This window comes from Phycodurus eques, chromosome 3, assembly GCF_024500275.1.
Source record: "Phycodurus eques isolate BA_2022a chromosome 3, UOR_Pequ_1.1, whole genome shotgun sequence".
In the NCBI taxonomy this organism is placed as follows: Eukaryota; Metazoa; Chordata; class Actinopteri; order Syngnathiformes; family Syngnathidae; genus Phycodurus; species Phycodurus eques.
The window spans coordinates 17,159,506-17,180,000 of record NC_084527.1 but is presented as its reverse complement, the minus strand read 5'-3'; the positions used below and the strand labels follow the sequence as shown (position 1 = coordinate 17,180,000).

Below are 20,495 nucleotides of genomic sequence, written 5' to 3'. Positions count from 1 at the left end.
ATAATACACCTTTTATGGGGCAAGTACCGTAATTTCTCGTGTATAATGCACCCCCCCAAAGAAAAATTCCCAATAGTCAAGTAAATAGTACGCATTATACATAGGTATAGGGGAAAATGAAAAAGACTTTCACATTTTATAAATGTATGCCGCCATCTAGAGGTTATGAAAAAGATGTACACTTACATTCCAATATGCCACCTCCCCCTAGGGTTTAAGAAAGAGTTGTACACTTTCATTCTAGTATGCCAGCGCGACCTAGAGGTAATGAAAAAGGTGTAGCCTACACTTTCATTCCAATATGACAGGGGTACATATGACTGCATATATGTACAGTTGTGCTCATAAGTTCACATACCCAGGCTGTATTTGTGAACTATTGTTTTTTTTTTTTTTTTTTTAAAGATGACTGATTGCTGAACAACAGCCATCATTAATTTCTTTATGGTTATGTTTTGTTTAATGATAATGCTTTCCTGAAATGCTTGACAGTTTAATTTGAATCCCATTAAAATAAAATGACACGTGTTTCGCCTGGTCCTTCATGTTTTCGTTCAAGAATTGTACACATCTTACAAATTCTGCCTACGTAATCAAACATATAAGCACAACTGTGTGTTTTCTCATTTATTAACTAGAAGTAGGGCTGTTAATTTCAAAGCAATTGCAAGTAAATAAAAAGAAAGTGTTATGTGTAAAAATGATCAAATGGGTAGACGCAAAATCATGCATTATAAAAATGCATTATACATAGGTTGAAGGGTTTTCCAGAAATTTGACGTCAACTTTGGGGGTGCGTATTATACATGGGTGCTCATTATACACAAGAAATTACGGTACTTATAGATCTGCAATTTCTTAACTTTCATCCATCCATCCATCCATTTTCTGTACCGCTTATCCTTACAAGGGTCGTGGCTGGCGCCTATCCCAGCTATCACGGGCGAGAGGCGGGGTACAGACAATCGCAGGGCACATATAAACAAACAACCAGTCGCACTCATATTCACACCTACGGGCAATTTAGAGTCTTCAATCAACCTACCACCCATGTTTTTGGGATGTGGGAGGAAACCGGAGTACCCGGAGAAAACCCACGCAGGCAAATTCCACACAGGCAAGTCCACAGAACTGTGAAGCAGATGTGCTAACCAGTCGTCCACCGTGCCGTCGCTCTATTGGTTGTGTGTCTTCACTTGGATCGATTTATTCAAGGCAGAAAATTACATTCAACTTTCGTAGATCTCAGCGATATTTTGTGCCATTCTGTTTTTTATAAACTATTTTGGCTGTGCTGAATGACTCCCGGTCAAATTTGCTGAAGGATATTCTTTTCTTATTTTTATCGACATGTCAACGGAAAATCAACACAATTCTTCCAAGTAACAATGACGTGCTATTGAAAACCACTGAAGCTGTAATTTTTTTATCCCACATTTTACATAAACTAATGCACTCTTTTTTGTTAAGATTCCAATTTAGATGACTGGATTCCAATTTTCTACTTTTATATGAGCCTACCTGATGCCTTCTCCTTTTTCCCATTCAAAGCATGCAGCATCATTTCACACCATTTTTTGCAAGGGTGCCTCGCGACTGTGTGTTGCTATTGGATAAAGAATTGTATGTGTGTGCATCTTTCGCGTCTTGTTAACAATGTTTACATAAGTACATACTCTGTATTAAAAAAAAAATTCCCATACAAAACAATGATTACGTGTCATGATGCTATTAGAAAACCATGTCAAACATACTGTACTTCCAACATTAAATACTGTAAATATATATCCCTCCATCCATTTTCTGAGCTGCTTCTCCTCACTAGGGTCGCAGGCGTGCTGGAACCTATCCCAGCTGTCATCGGGCAGGAGGCGGGGTACACCCTGAACTGGTTGCCAGCCAATGGCAGGGCACATACAAACAAACAACCATTCGCACTCACAGTCACGGGGAGAACATGCAAACTCCACACAGGCGGGGCCGGGGATTGAACCCGGCCGGGTCTGTGAGGATGACACTCTAACCAGCCTCCACCGTGCCGCCATATATATATATATATATATATATATATATAATAAATATATATATATAAATATATAATATATATATATAACTATATATATAAAATAAATAAATAAATATATATATATATATATATATATATGCACGGCGGTTAGAGCGTCGGCCTCACAGTTCTGAGTGGAGTTTGCATGTTCTCCCCGTGCCTGCGTGGGTTTTCTCCGGGCACTCCGGTTTCCTCCCACATCGCAAAAACATGCTTTAATTGGGGACTCTAAATTACCCGTAGGTGTGACTGTGAGTGCGAATGGTCGTTTGTTTGTATGTGCCCTGCGATTGGCTGGCAACTAGTTCAGGGTGTACCCCGCCTCCTGCCCGATGATAGCTGGGATAGGCTCCAGCATGCCCGCGACCCTAGTGAGGAGAAGCGGCTTGGAAAATGGATGGATGGATACATATGCCACACCTTGACAGCTGGTCTGTGAGAAAAAAATGCCTACTCTAAACCGGTCCACAGTGCAAAAAAGATTGGGGAACACTGCTGTATATGTGATTTAGGACATGTGAAAGTAAAATGTAACCCCTAGCAGAAAGCTCGATGTATTCTAATACTGTAAAAGCATATCGTCTCCTCCAGACAAGCAGCACCTGTAAAATACACCAGGAATGCTTTCTGTGTACTGTAGACATGCTGTGAGATAGAAAAGTAGATGAATACATTTGTGAGTCACAGTGCAGCCGAAGAGCACGGCTCCAAGTCCACTGGAACATAAATCCTAATCTGCTCCTAGAGTGTGCAGGCAAAATCCTCAGAAGAAGCATAATAAACACACAAAGTTCCTTTTGAGCTACTGAGCATTTTGTAAAAGAGAAAGCCACTTGTGATAAGAAAGAGACTCTCTCTTATTCTCTGTACAGCCAAGGGGGAGCACTTTATTAAAAAAACAAATTGGTTGTGAGTCGTCAACATTGCAATGTTTAAACATTATTTTATGCTTGGGGGTTTAATGTGTTTGTATAAACATGTATTTTGTCTGAATTTTTAAAAAATTAAATATGTTCTTTACAAAGTAAACTAAATAGGGGGAAAAAATGGATCCTGAGTGTGTGCTTACTGTACAGTACCTGCGCTAACCACTGCAATTACAGGCAACATCAGATGTGCTGTGTGAAGTGAGTGGATGTAAAGCAATGAAAAGTTAAATAAAGTATGTACATACTATGTTGACAGTTCCTCCCCATGTACTCCCCAGGGCATTCGCAAGAGTAGTTTGCAACGAGATCGGTGCAAAGGCCCCCATTCTTGCATGGTTCTCTTTCACATTCATTAATATCTGAAAAAAAAAAACACACACAACAACAACAACAAATTAGCAGAAATTGCATTTATATTTAAATTAAGAAGAACTAATGAAAACTCCTGGATATATGTAAATTTGGTCTCCTGGACAAACCACGGGCACTAAAACTTAATTTAAAAATATTGTCATAAAAATGGACTGAGGGGGAAAAAAAAGGTTAACAATTAAATGGTCCAAAGTGATGATAAATAAGCACTGGCACTACATCACATACAAAGAAGGATGTTAATAATAAAACTAGGAAAACTACGATGAACATGTTAAAAAATAAATACAAAAATAACAATAATAATAATGCTAACTGTGTATTACTCTGACTTGCTCATATACTGCACTTTATTGCGCTTCAAAATGCATATTTAAGCGACATTTTCCATTATTTTTATTTTTTTTGTTTTGCCTGTAATTATGCTTTGTATTTGGCATTTCGGTCGATCTACAGTAATTGGAACGCTCACGTGCAACTGGATTCAGTAGTCTTTTGAATATGTTGACTTAATTCATTTTAAGTGGTCACTGATAGTTATATCTGAATACAACTTTCTTAAAATTATGAGAATTTCTTCGGCGGCTCTGGCACTCACATGCAACAATATGGAGGGATGCAGGATTACAACTGCAAGGCAAACTCAGAGACAGCTCAGGAAAAATAATAAAAACACGGATTGAAATGTTGGAGACCCATCTAAACAATCCAGCACACAAGAATAATCCTAGATGACAATGAGTTCAGGTCGCTTATCGCAAACCTAAGGCCAGATCCTAAAAATGGGGGAAAAAAATATAGGTTAAGCTATTTTTTTAATTGGCTAAATATTTGTTGATTCATGTATCCCATTCACGTCACTCTATTTGCTGATGTGGTGATTTTTCTTTTTTTTTTGTACAGAAAATTTCAGTCTTGGAGAGGAAAACAATTCATAATTTTGGAAATAATAATAATCATTGGCACTAATCGAATTACCTCACATTTTACCAAATGCAAATCATTCAATGTACACAATTTTAGTAAATACTTTTACTCAATACGTGAAATAAACAGCAGTAATTGTGTTTTAGCTTTTGTGTAAAAAAATAACAAAAACAAAATCAGTTATATTAATTTTTTTGGGTCATTTCATCTCACTCACGATCATTTTTTATTTTAGCTAAATGAGATCGCTTACCAACTGACGGCCCATCAGTTCAATGAAAACCTTCATGAAAATATAGTTTACAGGTTACATACTGATGCAGTGTACTATAATAATACAGTAGTGTGCTTTTCCTCAGGCCTTAGTCATTGGTATATAGAGGGAAAATGAACACAGTGCCCACCCACAGAGTCATAGAATTATTATACCAAAGCATTAAACAATTATGCAGCTACACCTTTAAGTTCATTACGCGTCTTTTTTTATCACTAGTTTCAAATACAGAGGTGTTGGGCAAGCCACTTAAATAGCACGGAGCCCAACACACAGCAGATGAAAGCATAGTGAGCACTAGCATTTACCACCATTTTATGAGCAGTCACAAGCCCTCAAGGAGATCAGGAGCAGGACTTCACTGCAAAATCAGATGGGGAAGGATGACTGCCTCAAGGAATGTAGCAAAAGCAGTGAATAAAAAGAAGGAGACAGGGAAAGAGTGACACCATGACAGACAGAGCTAGAATCTATCCAGATAAGAGGGAAGGGAAAACGCTCACCTAGTGATTGGCAAAATAAACCAGTTCATGAGACTTTTTAGATAAAACCATTTGCAATCTTCAATACTAAAATGTGCTGTCACTAAAACAGTCTTCTACTGTACTGTACAATAACATTTAAATGCATACAAAACACCAATACGAGAGCTTAATCAATGCATTGGTTGGGACAATATAACAAGCTGCGAGATTCCAACAGTGAATTGAGATAAACTATCCATCCATCCATCCACTTTCTAAACCGCCTACCCTCAACCCTGTGAACTGGAATCTGTCACAGCTGACTTTGGAAGAGAGGTGGGGTACATCCTGGAGTGGTTGTCCGGCATTTGCAAGGCACATACAGTACAGTATAGTCATGCAATGTTTCACACTGACATTCACACCTAAGAAGAATTTAAAGTACAGTACATTAATTCATGTGTATACTGTCTGTGATGCTAAGTTATCTCCTACGAGCCAGTAGTTTGCATTACACCATATGCAGAAAACAGACAAGATCTTTGGTAGGAAGCAATGTTTTGGTCAATGTTATGGCTTGAGAGGGAAAAAAATGGAACAGCTGCATAGCAGAACACTGCTCTCTGGGTCTCTGAACTGACTCTGAAACAGCTCTCATCAGTTCACTGGAATGTCTCTCTCTTTGCCTCAGCTTCTATTATTCTCACAAAAGTGTCTCCCCTGGACAATAATGGGAGCAATGAATAGTGCTATATTTCTGGAACGAAGGCTGGCCGTGAGCATAAATTGGCTGTGGTGTGTCCAGGGAGCAGGAACACGCCTTCAGGTCTATAGTGGTAGGGGATCATTGGTGACCTTTCTGCTGGGCTGAAATTACCTTAACACTACCCGCACCTACTGTGGACACATGGCCAGAGAACATCTGTCTTTCAGTTCATCCGGCCATTGTAGAAAAGCACCTCTGTGATTAAAGATTACCATATAGATGGATATTGTGAGACCAACCAACGTAAGGCAATGCATGCCTTTGATTTTTAGAGAGCAAGTCCAACATTTGAATTATTTTCCAATAAGATATGTTGAATTTATAGGTGTTTGCCAATTTTTTCATCGAGGCCACAGGTACAGTATATATGTGTAAAGAATGTCTACAAAAATACTTTATCTCAACATGGGCTAAAAATGGTATCCCCTTTTTTCAATCTTCATAAGATTAACGACACTGCAGTTCACCAACTTTACCACTAGAAAGAGTAACTATCCTAAATAGTGGTATTTATGCACCACGTAGCGGCATAGGTTGTGTACTGTTTTCTCACCCACCCACCCCCAATTAATATTCTACTGCTTATTCTGTCTGAAGTCATGCGAAGCTGGAGCCTATCCCAACTGACTTTGGGCAAAAAGCGGATTACACTCAACGCATAGTGAAAGACAACCACTCACAAAAATTCCGTAATTTCTCGTGTATTATGTGCATCGCCCAACCCCCCCAAATTGTCAAAAGTGCACATTATACATAGGTATAGGGGCAAATGGAAAAAAACTTTCACATTTTATAAAAAAAAGCTGTACACTTTCATTCCCGAATGCCACCGCCACCTAGTGGTTATAAAAAAGTTGTCGCCTACACTTTCATTCCAATATGACAGGGGTACTATGTATGACTGCATATATGTACAGTTATGCTCATAAGTTTCCATACCCTGGCAGAATTTGTGAAATATTGTTTTTTTTTAAGATGACTGATGACTGAACAACAATCATTAATTTCTTTATGGTTATGTTGTGTTTTATGATAATGCTTTTCTGAAATCCTTTACCGTTTAATTTTGAATCCCATTAAAATAAAAATTAAATGTGTTTCGCCTGGTCCTTCATGTTTTGTTTTAAGAATTGAAAGAATAGAATAGAAAGAAATCTTACAAATTATGTCTGGGTAGTCAAACATTTGTGTGCTTTCGAATTTCCTAAATAAAATAGGGCTGTGAATTTCAAAATAAGAGCAAGTAAATAAAAAAAAGGATTACGTGTTCAAATGAAGTGCTCAACTTCAGAATAATTCCTTGACAAAAAATAAAATAAAAAAATACGGCTAACACTTCATGTTTTGACCATATGGGTAGAAGCAAAATCATGCAAAAATATAAATATTATACATAGGTAGAAGGGTTTTCCAGAATTTTAAGGTCAATTTTGGGGGTGCGTATTATACACGAGAAATTACGGTATTCACTTAGGCAGTGATTGGGGATTGAAGCCAAACAACTGAATCACTACACCATTAGTGACCTGATGTGTTTTGTGTCTTACTCTCCCACACAAACAAATAAATAAATAAACATATTTAGTAAAGGGCGGCACAGTGGCCGGCTGGTTAGCACATCCACCTCACGGTTCTGAGGACCCAGGTACAAATACGGCCCTGCCTGTGAGGAGTTTGCATGTTCTCCCCGTGCCTGCGTGGGTTTTCTCCAGGTACTCCAGTTTCCTCCCACATCCTAAAAACATGCATGGTAGGTTAATTGTACACTTTAAATTGCCCGTAGGTGTGACTCTGTGTGCGAATGGTTATTTGTTTATATCTGCCCTGCGATTGGCTGCCGACCAGTTCAAGGTGTACCCCGCCTCTCGCCCGAAGATAGCTGGGATAGGCTCCAGCACGCCCGTGACCCTCGTGAGGTTAAGCGGTACAGAAAATGGATGGATGGATGTTTAGTAAAGGTATCATAAGGTAAATTAAATTTATTTAGTTCCCCGGCTAAGATCTGGATCTGGTCCCTGGCATGCAAATTTACACCAATTTACACATTTTTATGTAAAATAAAAATAACTTATTTGTCAAATATGCACAATGCTTCAATTCACTATTTACCAGGAAGGTACAAACATGTCTGCCCCTACGCATTAGCAGAGTCCTAAGTTAAAGTACATATGGTTGGCTAAATGGAGGCCGCAGCAGAAACTTCTCAGTTTCATAAGAAGCAAGCAGGTCCTTTTAACCTTGAGGCAAAGAGCCTTGGTTTGACCTCTTTACTTGGTGATCGTCATGAAGCGGACAGTATAATTAACCTCTGACCATGAATTCTCAAACCTTGTTTGAAGTAATCATCCCACTGCCTTAAACAGTGAGGTTTTAGCCTGGAAAAGCATCCCTGCTGATGTGATTTATGGTGGTCCAGAAGTCAGACGTTGGATTCGATACAGAAAAGTTGGCAATTCTCTAGATAACACCACAAATTCATTTAAGTGGTGATCTGAAATACAGACAACTCTGATGATTTACTATGTTTGAATGCTAGGCTGGGTGGAACTAATGTACTCTATATCATCAGTTTATAAGCACAATGACAGAACACTTTATTAAATAGGTTCTAAGAGGAGAATTTATATACATTTAGGTCTGGGAATTAAGATCATTTAAAAATGATTAATGGAGTCTACATAAAAGGCATAATTCAGCATTGAGTTAGCGTGAGTCAGTAAAATCAAATAATGTACTTTAAGTACCTCTAACACTTACTTTAACTAAGTAAATTATTAGAGGTACTTTAAGTACCTCTAATAATTAGATTCCAAAACTACTGGATGAAAGTAACCAAGTACAGAACACTGATGTAATTGAGAGGAGGTCCCAAGATGCACAAAGCAGCTTCCTTTCTGACCACCATTGATTAAAATGCAAATTACCATCGGGATGCAAATCCTATATAGTCATTTATTTCCCCTCTTCTGAGATTATTTCTCTCCACTTTTTTGCAGGTTCTCATATTGCTGTAATGCAATGATTACATTTTAGCATAAATGAAAGTGCCTCATGCTCACAATGAAGCTGGAGGATAGAAACAATGTCTTTCATTTAAAGCGAATGTGATTTCATCCTTCTTACTGTATATGTAGGAGAGTTTTTACACAAAATAAACAACAACCTAAGTACATTTTGGACTGCACCAAATATATTAAAAGGACTTCAATAGAGTGTCCTCAAAGTTGTGTGTTTGCAATCATACCACATATACTAGTGAAACATAAAGTGACGACTAAGGGGTTATTTTTCCGAGTTGATGAGTCTGAAGAAGTATAAATAGAGCTTTGATTTTATTGGAAGTTGTTGGCTTTTGTTCTGTCTCATTATTTGACCTGTTCCCCTGATCCAATAAGTTCTCCAAATACATTTTTATTAATTTTTTTTTTTTGTGGGCTTACTTTTTCCCGTATTACGTGACCCAGATGAGCGGTTTGACAAATCCCCAGGTAGATGAACCCAACTTTCAAAATACGACTTCTTTCGGACTCCAATTATATTATTATTTTATTTTTATTTTTTTGTAGTTTCTCTGTGTGGTCAGGTACCAAATGTCTTGTGGCTCTGTACTGGTGCGGTGTTTGGGGACCCCTGCTCTAGACAATTTGACTAGGCTTTTTAGATGCATTTTTTTGTGGCACTGTTCAATTAAGTTGGTTCATGAAATCATTTTTGGGGTGTACAATAATGTCGATAGACTGAGGAGAATAATTGAGGATGATCTACTAGAAACACTTTAGGTCACTATCTGAGTAAATATGGCACATATTGATTTGTAATGATCTCTAATACATCCATCCATCCATTTTCTGAGCTGCTTGTCCTCACTAGGGTCGCGGGCGTGCTGGAGCCTATCCCAGCTATCATCGGGCAGGAGGCGCGGTACACCCTGAACTGGTTGCCAGCCAATCGCAGGGCACATACAAACAAACAACCATTTGCACTCGCATTCACACCTACGGGCAATTTAGAGTCTCCAATTCATGCATGTTTTTTGGCATGTGGGAGGGAAACCGGAGTGCCCGGAGAAAACCTACACAGGCACGGGGAGATCATGCAAACTCCACACAGGCGGGGCTGGGGATTGAACGCCGGTCCTCAGAACTGTGAGGCTGACGCTCTAACCAGTTGTCCACCGTGCCGCCATCACTAATACAGAAATTCTTAAAATCATCTCATATATGAGTTTTATCACGCCCCATGCTGATGTGCTTCTAGGGATATGATAATGCATTAAACTGTGGCTGCAGGATTAAGACAGGTGTATTCCAAGGACTATCTCTTTTTGAAGTGGGATTAGTCTACAGGGGAGTTATTTACAGCAACCCCTTAAAAAAAGGTACTGTATCTTGAGGAATGCGGTGCTCAAATGATTGAGTATCTGAGAAGAAGAAAGCTACTAATTTCAGAGGATTTATAGACCAAAGCCCCAGAGATTGACTGGTGACCAGCCGAGGGTGTACCCTGCCTCTCCCCCAGTTCACTTGGAGAGCCTCCAGCTCACCCATGAGACTGAACAGGATGAGTGGTAGAACATTAATGAATAAATGAATGCAGACCGGCGGCACATTGGACGACTGGTTAGCACATATGCCTCACAGTTCTGAGGACCGGAGTTCAACTCTCGGCCTCGCCTGTGTGGAGTTTGCATGTTCTCCCCGTGCCTGCGTGGGTTTTCTCCGAAGCACTCCAGTTTCCTCCCACATCCAAAAAACATGCATGGTAGGTTGATTGAAGTCTCTAAATTTCCCTTGGGTGTGAATGTGTGCGAGAATGGTTGTTTGTTTATATGTGCCCTGCGATTGGCTGGCGACCAGCACAGAGTGTACCCCGCCTCTCGCCCGAAGTTAGCTGGGATAGGATCCAGCACGCCCATGACACTTGTGAGGTTAAAGCGGTACAGAAAATGGATGGATGGATGGATGGATGAATGCAGACCAAAGCCTGAAATGGAGAGAATGTAAGCAGACCTCCGCGCAGACACAGAATGACACAAAAAAATAAAGCCTTCACTGCCATTTTAAAACATACTCGTGAAGTCTGATAAACACAGGACATCGCTATGATCCATTGCTTTTTTTTTTTTTTTTACCAGAGTACAATTACAATAGCGTTTGAGAGTGAAAATGCCACGTTACGTCCATCCATCCATTTTCTGAGCCGCTTCTCCTCACCAGGGTCGCGGGCGTGCTGGAGCCTATCCCAGCTATCATCAGGCAGGAGGCGGGGTACACCCTGAACTGGTTGCCAGCCAATCGCAGGGCACATACAAACAAACAACCATCCGCACTCACATGCACACCTATGGGCAATTTAGAGTCTTCAATTCATGCATGTTTTTGGGATGTGGGAGGAAACCGGAATGCCCGGAGAAAACCCACGCAGGCACGAGGAGAACATGCAAACTCCACACAGGCGGGGCCGGGGATTGAACCCGGGTCCTCAGAACTGTGAGGCTGACGCTCTAACCAGTCGGACACCGTGCCGCGCACATGTTACGTGATTCTTCTATTTCTTCTTAGTATGATCACAATGTAGGTTAATAAAAAGGGAAACCATTCTGTGTGCAGATACGGGTTTCATCAGCACTTCTAAGGTGACAAAATATTTAAATATCTATTTTTGCAAATTAAACTGAAATTCAGAACCTCCTGATTCGGCAAGTGTTTATTTATCGATTTCAAACATTTTTGATTCGTCTCAGTGTCAAGAAGACTTATGACGCGTTTTATATTGATGCTTTAAAATTAAGATACTTCAGCAGTTTCAACTGACAAAATTCACAATGGCTTTATTAATTCACTTCCTTGCTGACCTTATCTTTGAACTCTCCTTCTATAGTATCTGTCTAATCATCAGAAGTGGAAGTACTATCCATGTAGGGGGAAAGTACTAATTATTTACAAGAGTTCATCTGCTTTCTTAAAACATAGGATTATGGACCATAATTATGTTTACAAACTGCCCACTCGAAATAATATCTGTCTCCTCTTTTATGTGAGCACCTTAATTTTTGTTTGTCCAGATTAAATGCAGATTTGTTTAGTCAAGCAGAAGTTTCATGAGCATCTCATTGTGGCTGCTCGTGCAAGACGATAGTCTAGGGTAGGAATGAGTGTCAAATTGGGTTTAGAAATGCCTCTCGGATGATGGTGTCACCATCTTCTAGGCCCTTCAGGTGCTTCCTTCCTGGAGAGGCCAGTAGGTCACAGTGTAGCTCAAGGGAGGTTTAAACAAGTCGGCCTATCTTCTTCACAAAAAGGCCCAAAGAGGGGGAAAACTAAAGTTAAAGAAAGGCATCATAATTCCTTTTTTTCCAACAGTTTCTTTAAAAATGGAGTTGGCTGACTAAATTCACGTGTTGATTTCCTTCTTTTTTGTAAAATGTGTTTTAATTGAAAGCAAATGTAAAACTAAATGCCTGCATTTTTTTTCTGCAGTGAACAAACTTTCTGAAGAAGGTTATTGAAACAAGAATATTTTCCACATCAGCTTTCAGTGGGCACGATTTGCAAAACCAGGGACTACATGTAGAACAGAAAAAAAATCTAATATTCTTGAAATATTAGTGATCGGTCTAACAGAGGAGGCTACATTCTAAAAGGTTAAATAACCTGTCAAAGTCAGGGGTTCAGACAAAAGTGGTCCTTAACACCTTAATCCTGCCTTGTTTCCCTCAGTTTTTTTATCCAAAGTGCCCTTTGACAGAGACGAGATAGCTTAGTCTATACTTAGGATGCAGCTGGGAGTGACAATAGACATTTCCACACATTGTCGCACACACATGCATCTTGGCTGAAACTTACTGCATATGTATACAGTATTATAATCTAACTTTCATAGGCACACACTTCTGGAATACTAACTTCTGCTGTAAAATTGAACTCTGATTGCAGTATTTAACTTCTTTAATTTATTAAGTACTGTGTATTAAAATGACTGTGTACACCAAATATTTACCAACTCGAAAACATCTGATTTGACCATATCTTTGATGGATGCTAAAAGCAGCACTATTCAGACTGAGGAGAGTGGAGCAGGAAAACATTATTTAAAATATTATTGTTAATGTTTGACCACTACAAGATGATTATGACAGTACTCTAAATTAGCAGCTCATAAGGCATGGGAAACGCCTGTGAATATTTCTGACAGAAACATTTACTGCGGCTGGTTACATAGACTGCTACTCCTAGGGACCATATACTGTATGTGACTCCCAGACGTTTTCTTTATGGTTGCAGGATATTTTAATCACGTAAAATTGTCTTACACTCTGCCACATCTTCAACAGTGCATATATTTCTAAAACAATGTGATGACTATACTTATAGCCTGGTTATCAAGCACTCTGCTAGAAATGCTTCTGTCTCCATTAGCATTCCCCAACCTTTCAGACAGTATATTGAGTTCCGTCGCTATTAACCGTCCATCCATCCATCCATTTTCTGAGCCGCTTCTCCTTACGCGGGTCACGGGCGTGCTGGAGCCTATCCCAGCTATCAGCGGGCAGGAGGCGGGGTACACCCTTGCCAGCCAATCGCGCGGCACATACAAACAAACAACCATTCATACTCACAGTCACGGGCAATTTAAAGTCTCCAATTAATGCATGTTTTTGGGATGTGGGAGGAAACCGGAGTGCCGGGAGAAAACCCACGCAGGCACGGGGAGAACATGCAAACTTCATACAGGCGGGGCCGGGGATTGAGCCCAGGTCCTCAGAACTGTGAGGCTGACGCTCTAACCAGTCGGCCACTGTGCCGCCCGCTATTAACCGATTAATGCTATTATTTTGCTCACCACATGCTTTCCCACATTTGTTTAAACGTATTCAGAATTACTACAATCATAAATATTACATGCAGAAAGTAAATCCCCGCATATTCGGTTTAGCATTCGCAAATTTGCCGATTTAAGTTTTTGTTTTTTTCTAAAGAATGGATTAAGAATTGTTTTATCCGCTCTTATTTGCTGTGCCCAGGCCACAGCAATAAAAATATTACTGTGGTCCCATCTCAAGGGATGCTGGTGTTGGGGTTGTTAGGTTTATTTTATTGATGCTGTTTTTGGTCTGCATTTGAGATGTTGTTTTGTTGGCAGTCGTTGAAAGCACTTAGTGCACAGTCAAAGACTGAAAGTATCTTTTTGCTTCTCTCTCAATGCAGCTACTAATAGCCCGTGGGTTAGGGTTAGGGTTACTCTACTTAACTGTTACAATTTTCCTGTATTCCCTAAAATGTATATTGTGTGTAAATGTCAAAAGGTGAGTTAAATGACTTGTACCATTTGTGTTAGTGAGCATATGTGTTTGCCCATGTGTGATGTCACATAAGTTTGAGCTCCCATGTTATTTAAGCTAATATGGGAGCTAAGAGTATTGATCCTCATGTGAAGGTGCCTTGTTGGTGTTGAATTACTGGTTCATGATTGTGTACATGCATGATCATTCTTTGTTTGACCACAGTCAATTAATCCATTTTCCGTATCGCTTATCCTCACTCGGGTGACAGGCGTGCTGGAGCCTATCCCAGCTGACTCTGGACGAGAGGCGGGGCACAGCCTGGATTGGTCGCCAGCCAATCACATGGCACTTACTGCATAAACAACCATTTGCACTCAGATTCACACCAACGGACAATTTAGAGTTTCAATTAACCTACCAGGAAATCGGAGTACATGGAGGAAACACACGCAGGAAGGGGGAGAACATGCAAACACCACAAAGGCGAGGCCGGATTTGAACCCAGGTCCTCAGAACTGTGAGGCAGATATGCTAACCAGTTGGTCACTGTGAGTTTCCAAAATACCCCATCTTGAATTCCCATGGAAATTTACAGGGAACTCTGCAGAAATTATCGTAAAATGTTCCACCCTTTATCAACCATGAATGCATTTCAACCAAGTGATTGCTTGGCTTGACTGGCTTACATGTAGTTACAAATGTAGGTCTTTGAAAGCTGTAAACTGGCTAAGCTTAACTAGGTTTCTGTACTGGACTCCCGAGACCATTAACACCCAATCTGTGAACTATTGTTTAATGATATCTGGAGTTCTGGCTGCGTGACTGTGGTCACCTTCTGAGATATTTGGTCTCGCGTGGAACCTTTAACCAAGGAGTCTCTCATCTCTTCCTGTAAATGTATCTGCACAAAAAAGTGAAAAGAGTGAAAATGGTGGGTGGGCTATTGCAGTATGTTAAAACAGCCGTGTCCTCCATACAGATCAATAGCACAGTAATTGAGCACTATGACAAGCCTTTGTGTTCGCTATAATTAGAAATAGAAATCTCCACTTGAGTCGTGACACTTTCAAACATTCTGTAACATTTTCTTCAGTGGTGGATATAAATAAGAAATTATTTCATGTGATTATTAGTGTCACCCACAACCACGTTTACCTTGACAAAAACACTTGATCTAAGTCAGCTGCCTTGAAAAGAGCTTGCACACGACACTTAAAAATAGCTGCGGTGTATTACTGCCAAATGTTTGTGCAGTGTATATACTGTATCATTAAGGTATTGAATTGGTGTTTCAATAAATTTGCATATGAATTGTTCCAGTTTGGTGTTTAATGGCAGTTAGCAAGATAATTATTATTAAGACTCCAAGCGTTGATGACTAAAAAGAAGAGTCCACATTTCCGGGTACTATAGGGCTGGCCTTAAAAGTAACTTTTTCATAATTTTTTTAAAAATATCCAGAGTAATTGGCTCTGTAATTGTTTCCATTAAGCTCCTTTCTTAAGAAAAACAGTGTAAAAATGACTCGCATGATGTCTGTTTCATAGTGGGAATTAAATTTGGTAGCTGTGCTTTTTAAAATAGTCCCTCGAGCGGTCCGAAAAATCACAAAGTGGATGTTCTTTAGTACAACGACCCGGTCTAATCTGCGAGAGGGTAGATTAGTCCCCGTTGTCGTATTCTCGCAGACCCGTGGCGGAAACACTGCTGACTTTATTCGCCGCCAATCAAAGCGCTGAATTCTTTAATTTCCATTACGTGAGGCACAATGACGGTCTTGCATGCATGGGGAGAGTGATCCGTGCATGTCAGAGAATTGTCACTTGGCCGGTGTGACAAAAGACAAGATCATGAAAAACAGGATTGAGCCGGTGGTAACTGCGGGCAATTTAAATATCTCTGCGGACCTGATGAATCCATCACCATCCAATCCTCCGAGCACGTGGTATTCCCTTAATAAATACAGAATGAGCTGGTGAAAATTCGCTGCTGAGTGAAACGCGTCCACGGACCATATTGATTTATATCCCCTCCTACGATCGTTCGTTTCCACCAACCTCTCATCCCACACCCCTAACCCCCATAGCAGTGTGCCAGTAAAAACATATAATAATGATGATATGACTACCCATCCATCCATTTTCTGAGCCGCTTATCCTCACAAGGGTCGCGGGAGTGCTGGGGCCTATCCCAGCTATCATCGGGCAGGAGGCGGGGTACACCCTGAACTGGTTGCCAGCCAATCACAGGGCACATAGAAACAAACAATCATTCGCACTCACATTCACACCTACAGGCAATTTAGAGTCTTCAATTAACCTACCATGCATGTTTTTGGGATCTGGGAGGAAACCGGAGTGCCCGGAGAAAACCCACGCAGGCACGGGGAGAACATGTAAATTGCACACAGGCGGGGCCGAGGTTTGAACCCCGGTCCTCAGAACTGTGAGGCAGACGCTCTAACCAGTCATACACCATGCCGCCCATGATATGACTAATAATGCATTAAATGAATTGAGTTTTCTCCGGGCACTCCGGTTTCCTCCCACATCCCAAAAACATGGAGTAATTGGAGACTCTTAATTGCCCGTAGGCATGACTGTGAGTGCGACTGGTTGTTTGTTTGTATGTGCCCTGCGATTGGATGGCTCAGAAAATGGATGGATGGATAAATGAATTGATTCCTACAATGTCTGTCATGCACCACACACGTCTGAGGACCTCGCGTGTCTTTTGCTTTCATGTGCACTGATCAGATTCACCAAAATGTCGTTAGATCCCTCCGCCACAATTTAGACGGGGTTTAGACAGACTTTCTGACACCATAATGTCACTACGCCAAGCGCATTTCAAGAGAACACCCTTGCTGCACTGACACCGCGAAGCTTGGCAAACACGAGTCTTCCAAGGCGCAGTGAGTCTTGCAGTTGCATGAAAATGAAGATGCATTACTGAAAATAGAGCCCTGAGTCACCAAAATGTCACATGCTCTGGACGGAAGCCAAAGGACACACCCTCACTGCGCCAACACCGCCCAACTTGGAGCAACCAGTCTTCCAAAGTTTGCGCTGGCATGACTAGCAAGATGCCCACCATTTGCGCTCTGGCACAGTGTGCAGTCTACGAATATAGAGTCCAATCAGGCTATAGGTGTGCTTTTTTTCACTGCTGCGCTCAGGGTTGCTTCAAACTAAGCAGGAAGAGCAGCAAGAAAAATAACTTTACCACAGACTTTGAGATATATTTATATTATTGGATTTGTTTTGAGAGAGACAGAGACCCAAACGCCTCGGGCTAGAGCTGTCACCAATGCAGAGGCAGAACAAAACTGGTGTGCAGATTACCATAATATCCATTATCCTTCACAACTTTTGTGACCCAAAGTCAGATTTAAAAAAAAAAAAGAACAGACCCAAGGCACCCTGATTAAAACTTTTTCTGGACAAAATATTTCTTCAGCCTGTTTACTTTTTTTCCCCCTTTCTCAAACATTTCCACAAACCTTTAGCAATACATCTTAATCAATTTAGTTAAGCTTCCCCCAAAAGCATCATATTTGACAGATGAGGTTAAACTTTCCCGAAATATTAGTTAAGCTATGCTTCTTAAATAAACGATGGCTTTGAGCAGCTCTGATGAATGGGTAACAGATTTTGTGGACATAGTGGCACATTATATTTCTTTGAATTACTGTTATGGATCAACATTCTTTATTCTTTCGGAGAAGCAGCTGAAGGAGTGACGGCTAATTTACCTTCATATGTGTAACACATTATTTTATCCTTGTAGTGTTTTTTTTCTGGTTTGAAATGTTCACATTTCCAAAATATCAACATAAAACCTTGGCTTCTGCTGGTTGAAGAGCAGGCTGGATGCAACTGGATTGTACAGCACGACTAACTGCCCACATCATGTAGTGCATCCTAACTCATTGTGTTTATATTTACTGAACACCTGAACCTCTTGCACATGCAATAATAGGTAAGAAACAACATCAGGTAACGTCTCATACTATTCAGTTGGCTTGGACCGACCAAGGGTAGGGTAATTAATTGTATGTTACCTCAGCCTTACAACATTGGGTACCAAATAATTTTTATTATTTTTTGTCCTATTCAAATAGTCTATGCACCGCTAATGTCAATTTTATTTATACAGCACTTTTGCTTTTTTATAAGTGCTTGGCAGAGATAAAAAACGCTTCTGAAACGCTTACACTCACGAGGATCGCAGGTGTGCTGGTGCCCATCTCAACTGACTTCGAGCGAGAGGCAAGGTACACCCGGAACTGGTCGCCAGCCAATCTCAGGGCACATATAGACAAACAACCATTGACACTCACATTCACACCAACAGAAAAATTAGTCTTCAATTAACCTACCATGCATGTTTTGGGAATGTGGGAGGAAACTGGAGTACCCAGAGAAAACCCATGCAGGGACGGGGAGAACATGCAGACTTCACACATGGGAGGCCGGATTTGATCCCGGTTCCTCCGAACTTTGAGGCCGATGTGCTACACAGTCGACCACCGTGCCACGTGATTAAAACCTGACAATTAAAAGACCAGGAAATATACAAAAAAAAGACACCCCCGCATACAAATGCAAACGCACACACACTTACACATAGACACAACACCTATTGACAAATAGTATCGACATGGCAAGGCACTGAGGATCCAGGGTGAGGAAAGATCAGCTGTGGGAGCTATCCACAGAGAGAGGTGCCACAGTTCACAATCAAAGAGGATACCATCACAGAGACCTGCTCGGGGAGCATGGGGTACTGGGCTCCGAATGGTCCCTGTACAGAGTGGACTTCACTGAAGCGCCGTGCGCTGTAGACTGAGGCTCGGAGCGCATCAGACGCTACACATCGTGAAAGCCTCTTTTGCACAATATAATCTTATTCTATGTGTTGCACTGAGGCGACTGGTCATTAATTTCAACAAAGTTAAGAGACTCTTTTGTTCGCCGCAGCCGTTGGGTACAAGCGTCTTCGTGCGCATTTTTCTTCTTCGTTAGTTTTCTTCACGTCTTCTTCGGGGGCAGCAGACTAGGCCTCGAAACTGGGAACCAACATTTTTTTAATTTGAACGATTTCGGAAGAACATGAACGTTAGTCCCGGTTCCAATCGGTTCTCGATGCCCCACCCTAGTAATAATGGTACAACATGGGAGCGAAAAAAATCTAATTTATCCACCAACATTGTAAGAATCTCTGTGACTGCATCAGTCCACAAAAATATGATTCTGTTATCAAATGATTTAGTATTGGTTAAGGATTTTTATCCAAGTTTGTTCTGACCAAGCAAGTAATTCCATGATTGATGATACGGTATACACTACAACAGCACTGTTACTTTAACTTAAAAATATCACTCTGCCTCATTAATTTGGCTTCAATAAACAGTCAGTGGTTATGTGGCATTACTGTGAGTTGTTAAAAACTTGGTGGCATATAGATGGACATTTTTCCAGAAGTAACATTTGATTTAAGGATGAGGACGAAGGTAATGAGAGAAGCCTGGAGATGTAACTGCATACCTCCAGGAGTGCTAATGTGATTAAATGACACATTATTGACTCTTTAAGTGTACACAAGAGCGGAGATTCAGCCAACATGGTCACGCTGCTAACGAGTGCACAGTCGTCGCATCAATTGGCTTCTATTTGCATTCTAGCACGTTTGTGTAATGTTTGCTCATGGTGGCGAGCTCACTAAATGACACAATAGTGTGATGAGATGTGACATGAAGTGGACTAATTGTACAACTCTCTCGATTAGAGTGAAACAGTTAAGCCATTTTTTTTTGTCAATGTTGACATTAATGCTTTAGCTAGTTAGCATGTTGGCTAACAGCTAACTCCACAGCTCACACCGCTTTTTGCGGAACTATTTGTGTTGGCGGAGCCGAATCACTGGTAAAATAAACAGTTAAAAATGTGTTCTCTCTTCATACTGTCAAATAATAAACGGTGCTTGGCGACCTATATATTATCTTCAATCGAATCAAAAAGTACACCATCACTCCCTCTCGTGTGACATTGCTTAAATCAAAGTGTTCCCTCCATGGAACGTTCCAAAAGCAGGAAAGTCGGAAATTTCACAAAAGTGCATGGGAACGCAACTCAAAGTTGAAGTTCCGACTGGCAAATAAAGGTATCCCAACTTGTCAGAGAAGAAGTAATCCACAACCCTTTGTGATTATAAAACATCAATTCAAAATACATATCTGTACTGATGGTTATATTCAATATTTTATTCTTATCACAACCAGCTGCTCTGCATGGAAATTGGTTTCAAGGACTAGTATAGTTAATACTAGACAACTCACTTATCAATGTGGTCTGCTGTTTGTTTCTCCCTCGTCAGCTCCAAGTATTTCCAACTTCCCAGAAGTTTGGAATC

The 20,495-nt window shown here is 40.6% G+C and overlaps 1 protein-coding gene across 2 annotated transcripts in view; it reads right to left on the bottom strand.

Moving 5' to 3' along the window:
* Positions 1-20,495, bottom strand: part of LOC133400069 (EGF-like repeat and discoidin I-like domain-containing protein 3) — a 109,061-nt gene that overhangs the window by 52,945 nt on the left and 35,621 nt on the right. The window contains exon 3 of one of the 2 annotated variants that reach the window (XM_061672283.1): positions 3,240-3,353. The exons of the other annotated variant lie outside the window; for it this stretch is intronic. Within the exon in view, the coding sequence (XP_061528267.1) occupies positions 3,240-3,353 (114 nt within the window). The remainder of the gene's footprint in view (positions 1-3,239; positions 3,354-20,495) is intronic. 2 annotated transcript variants of the gene reach the window in all.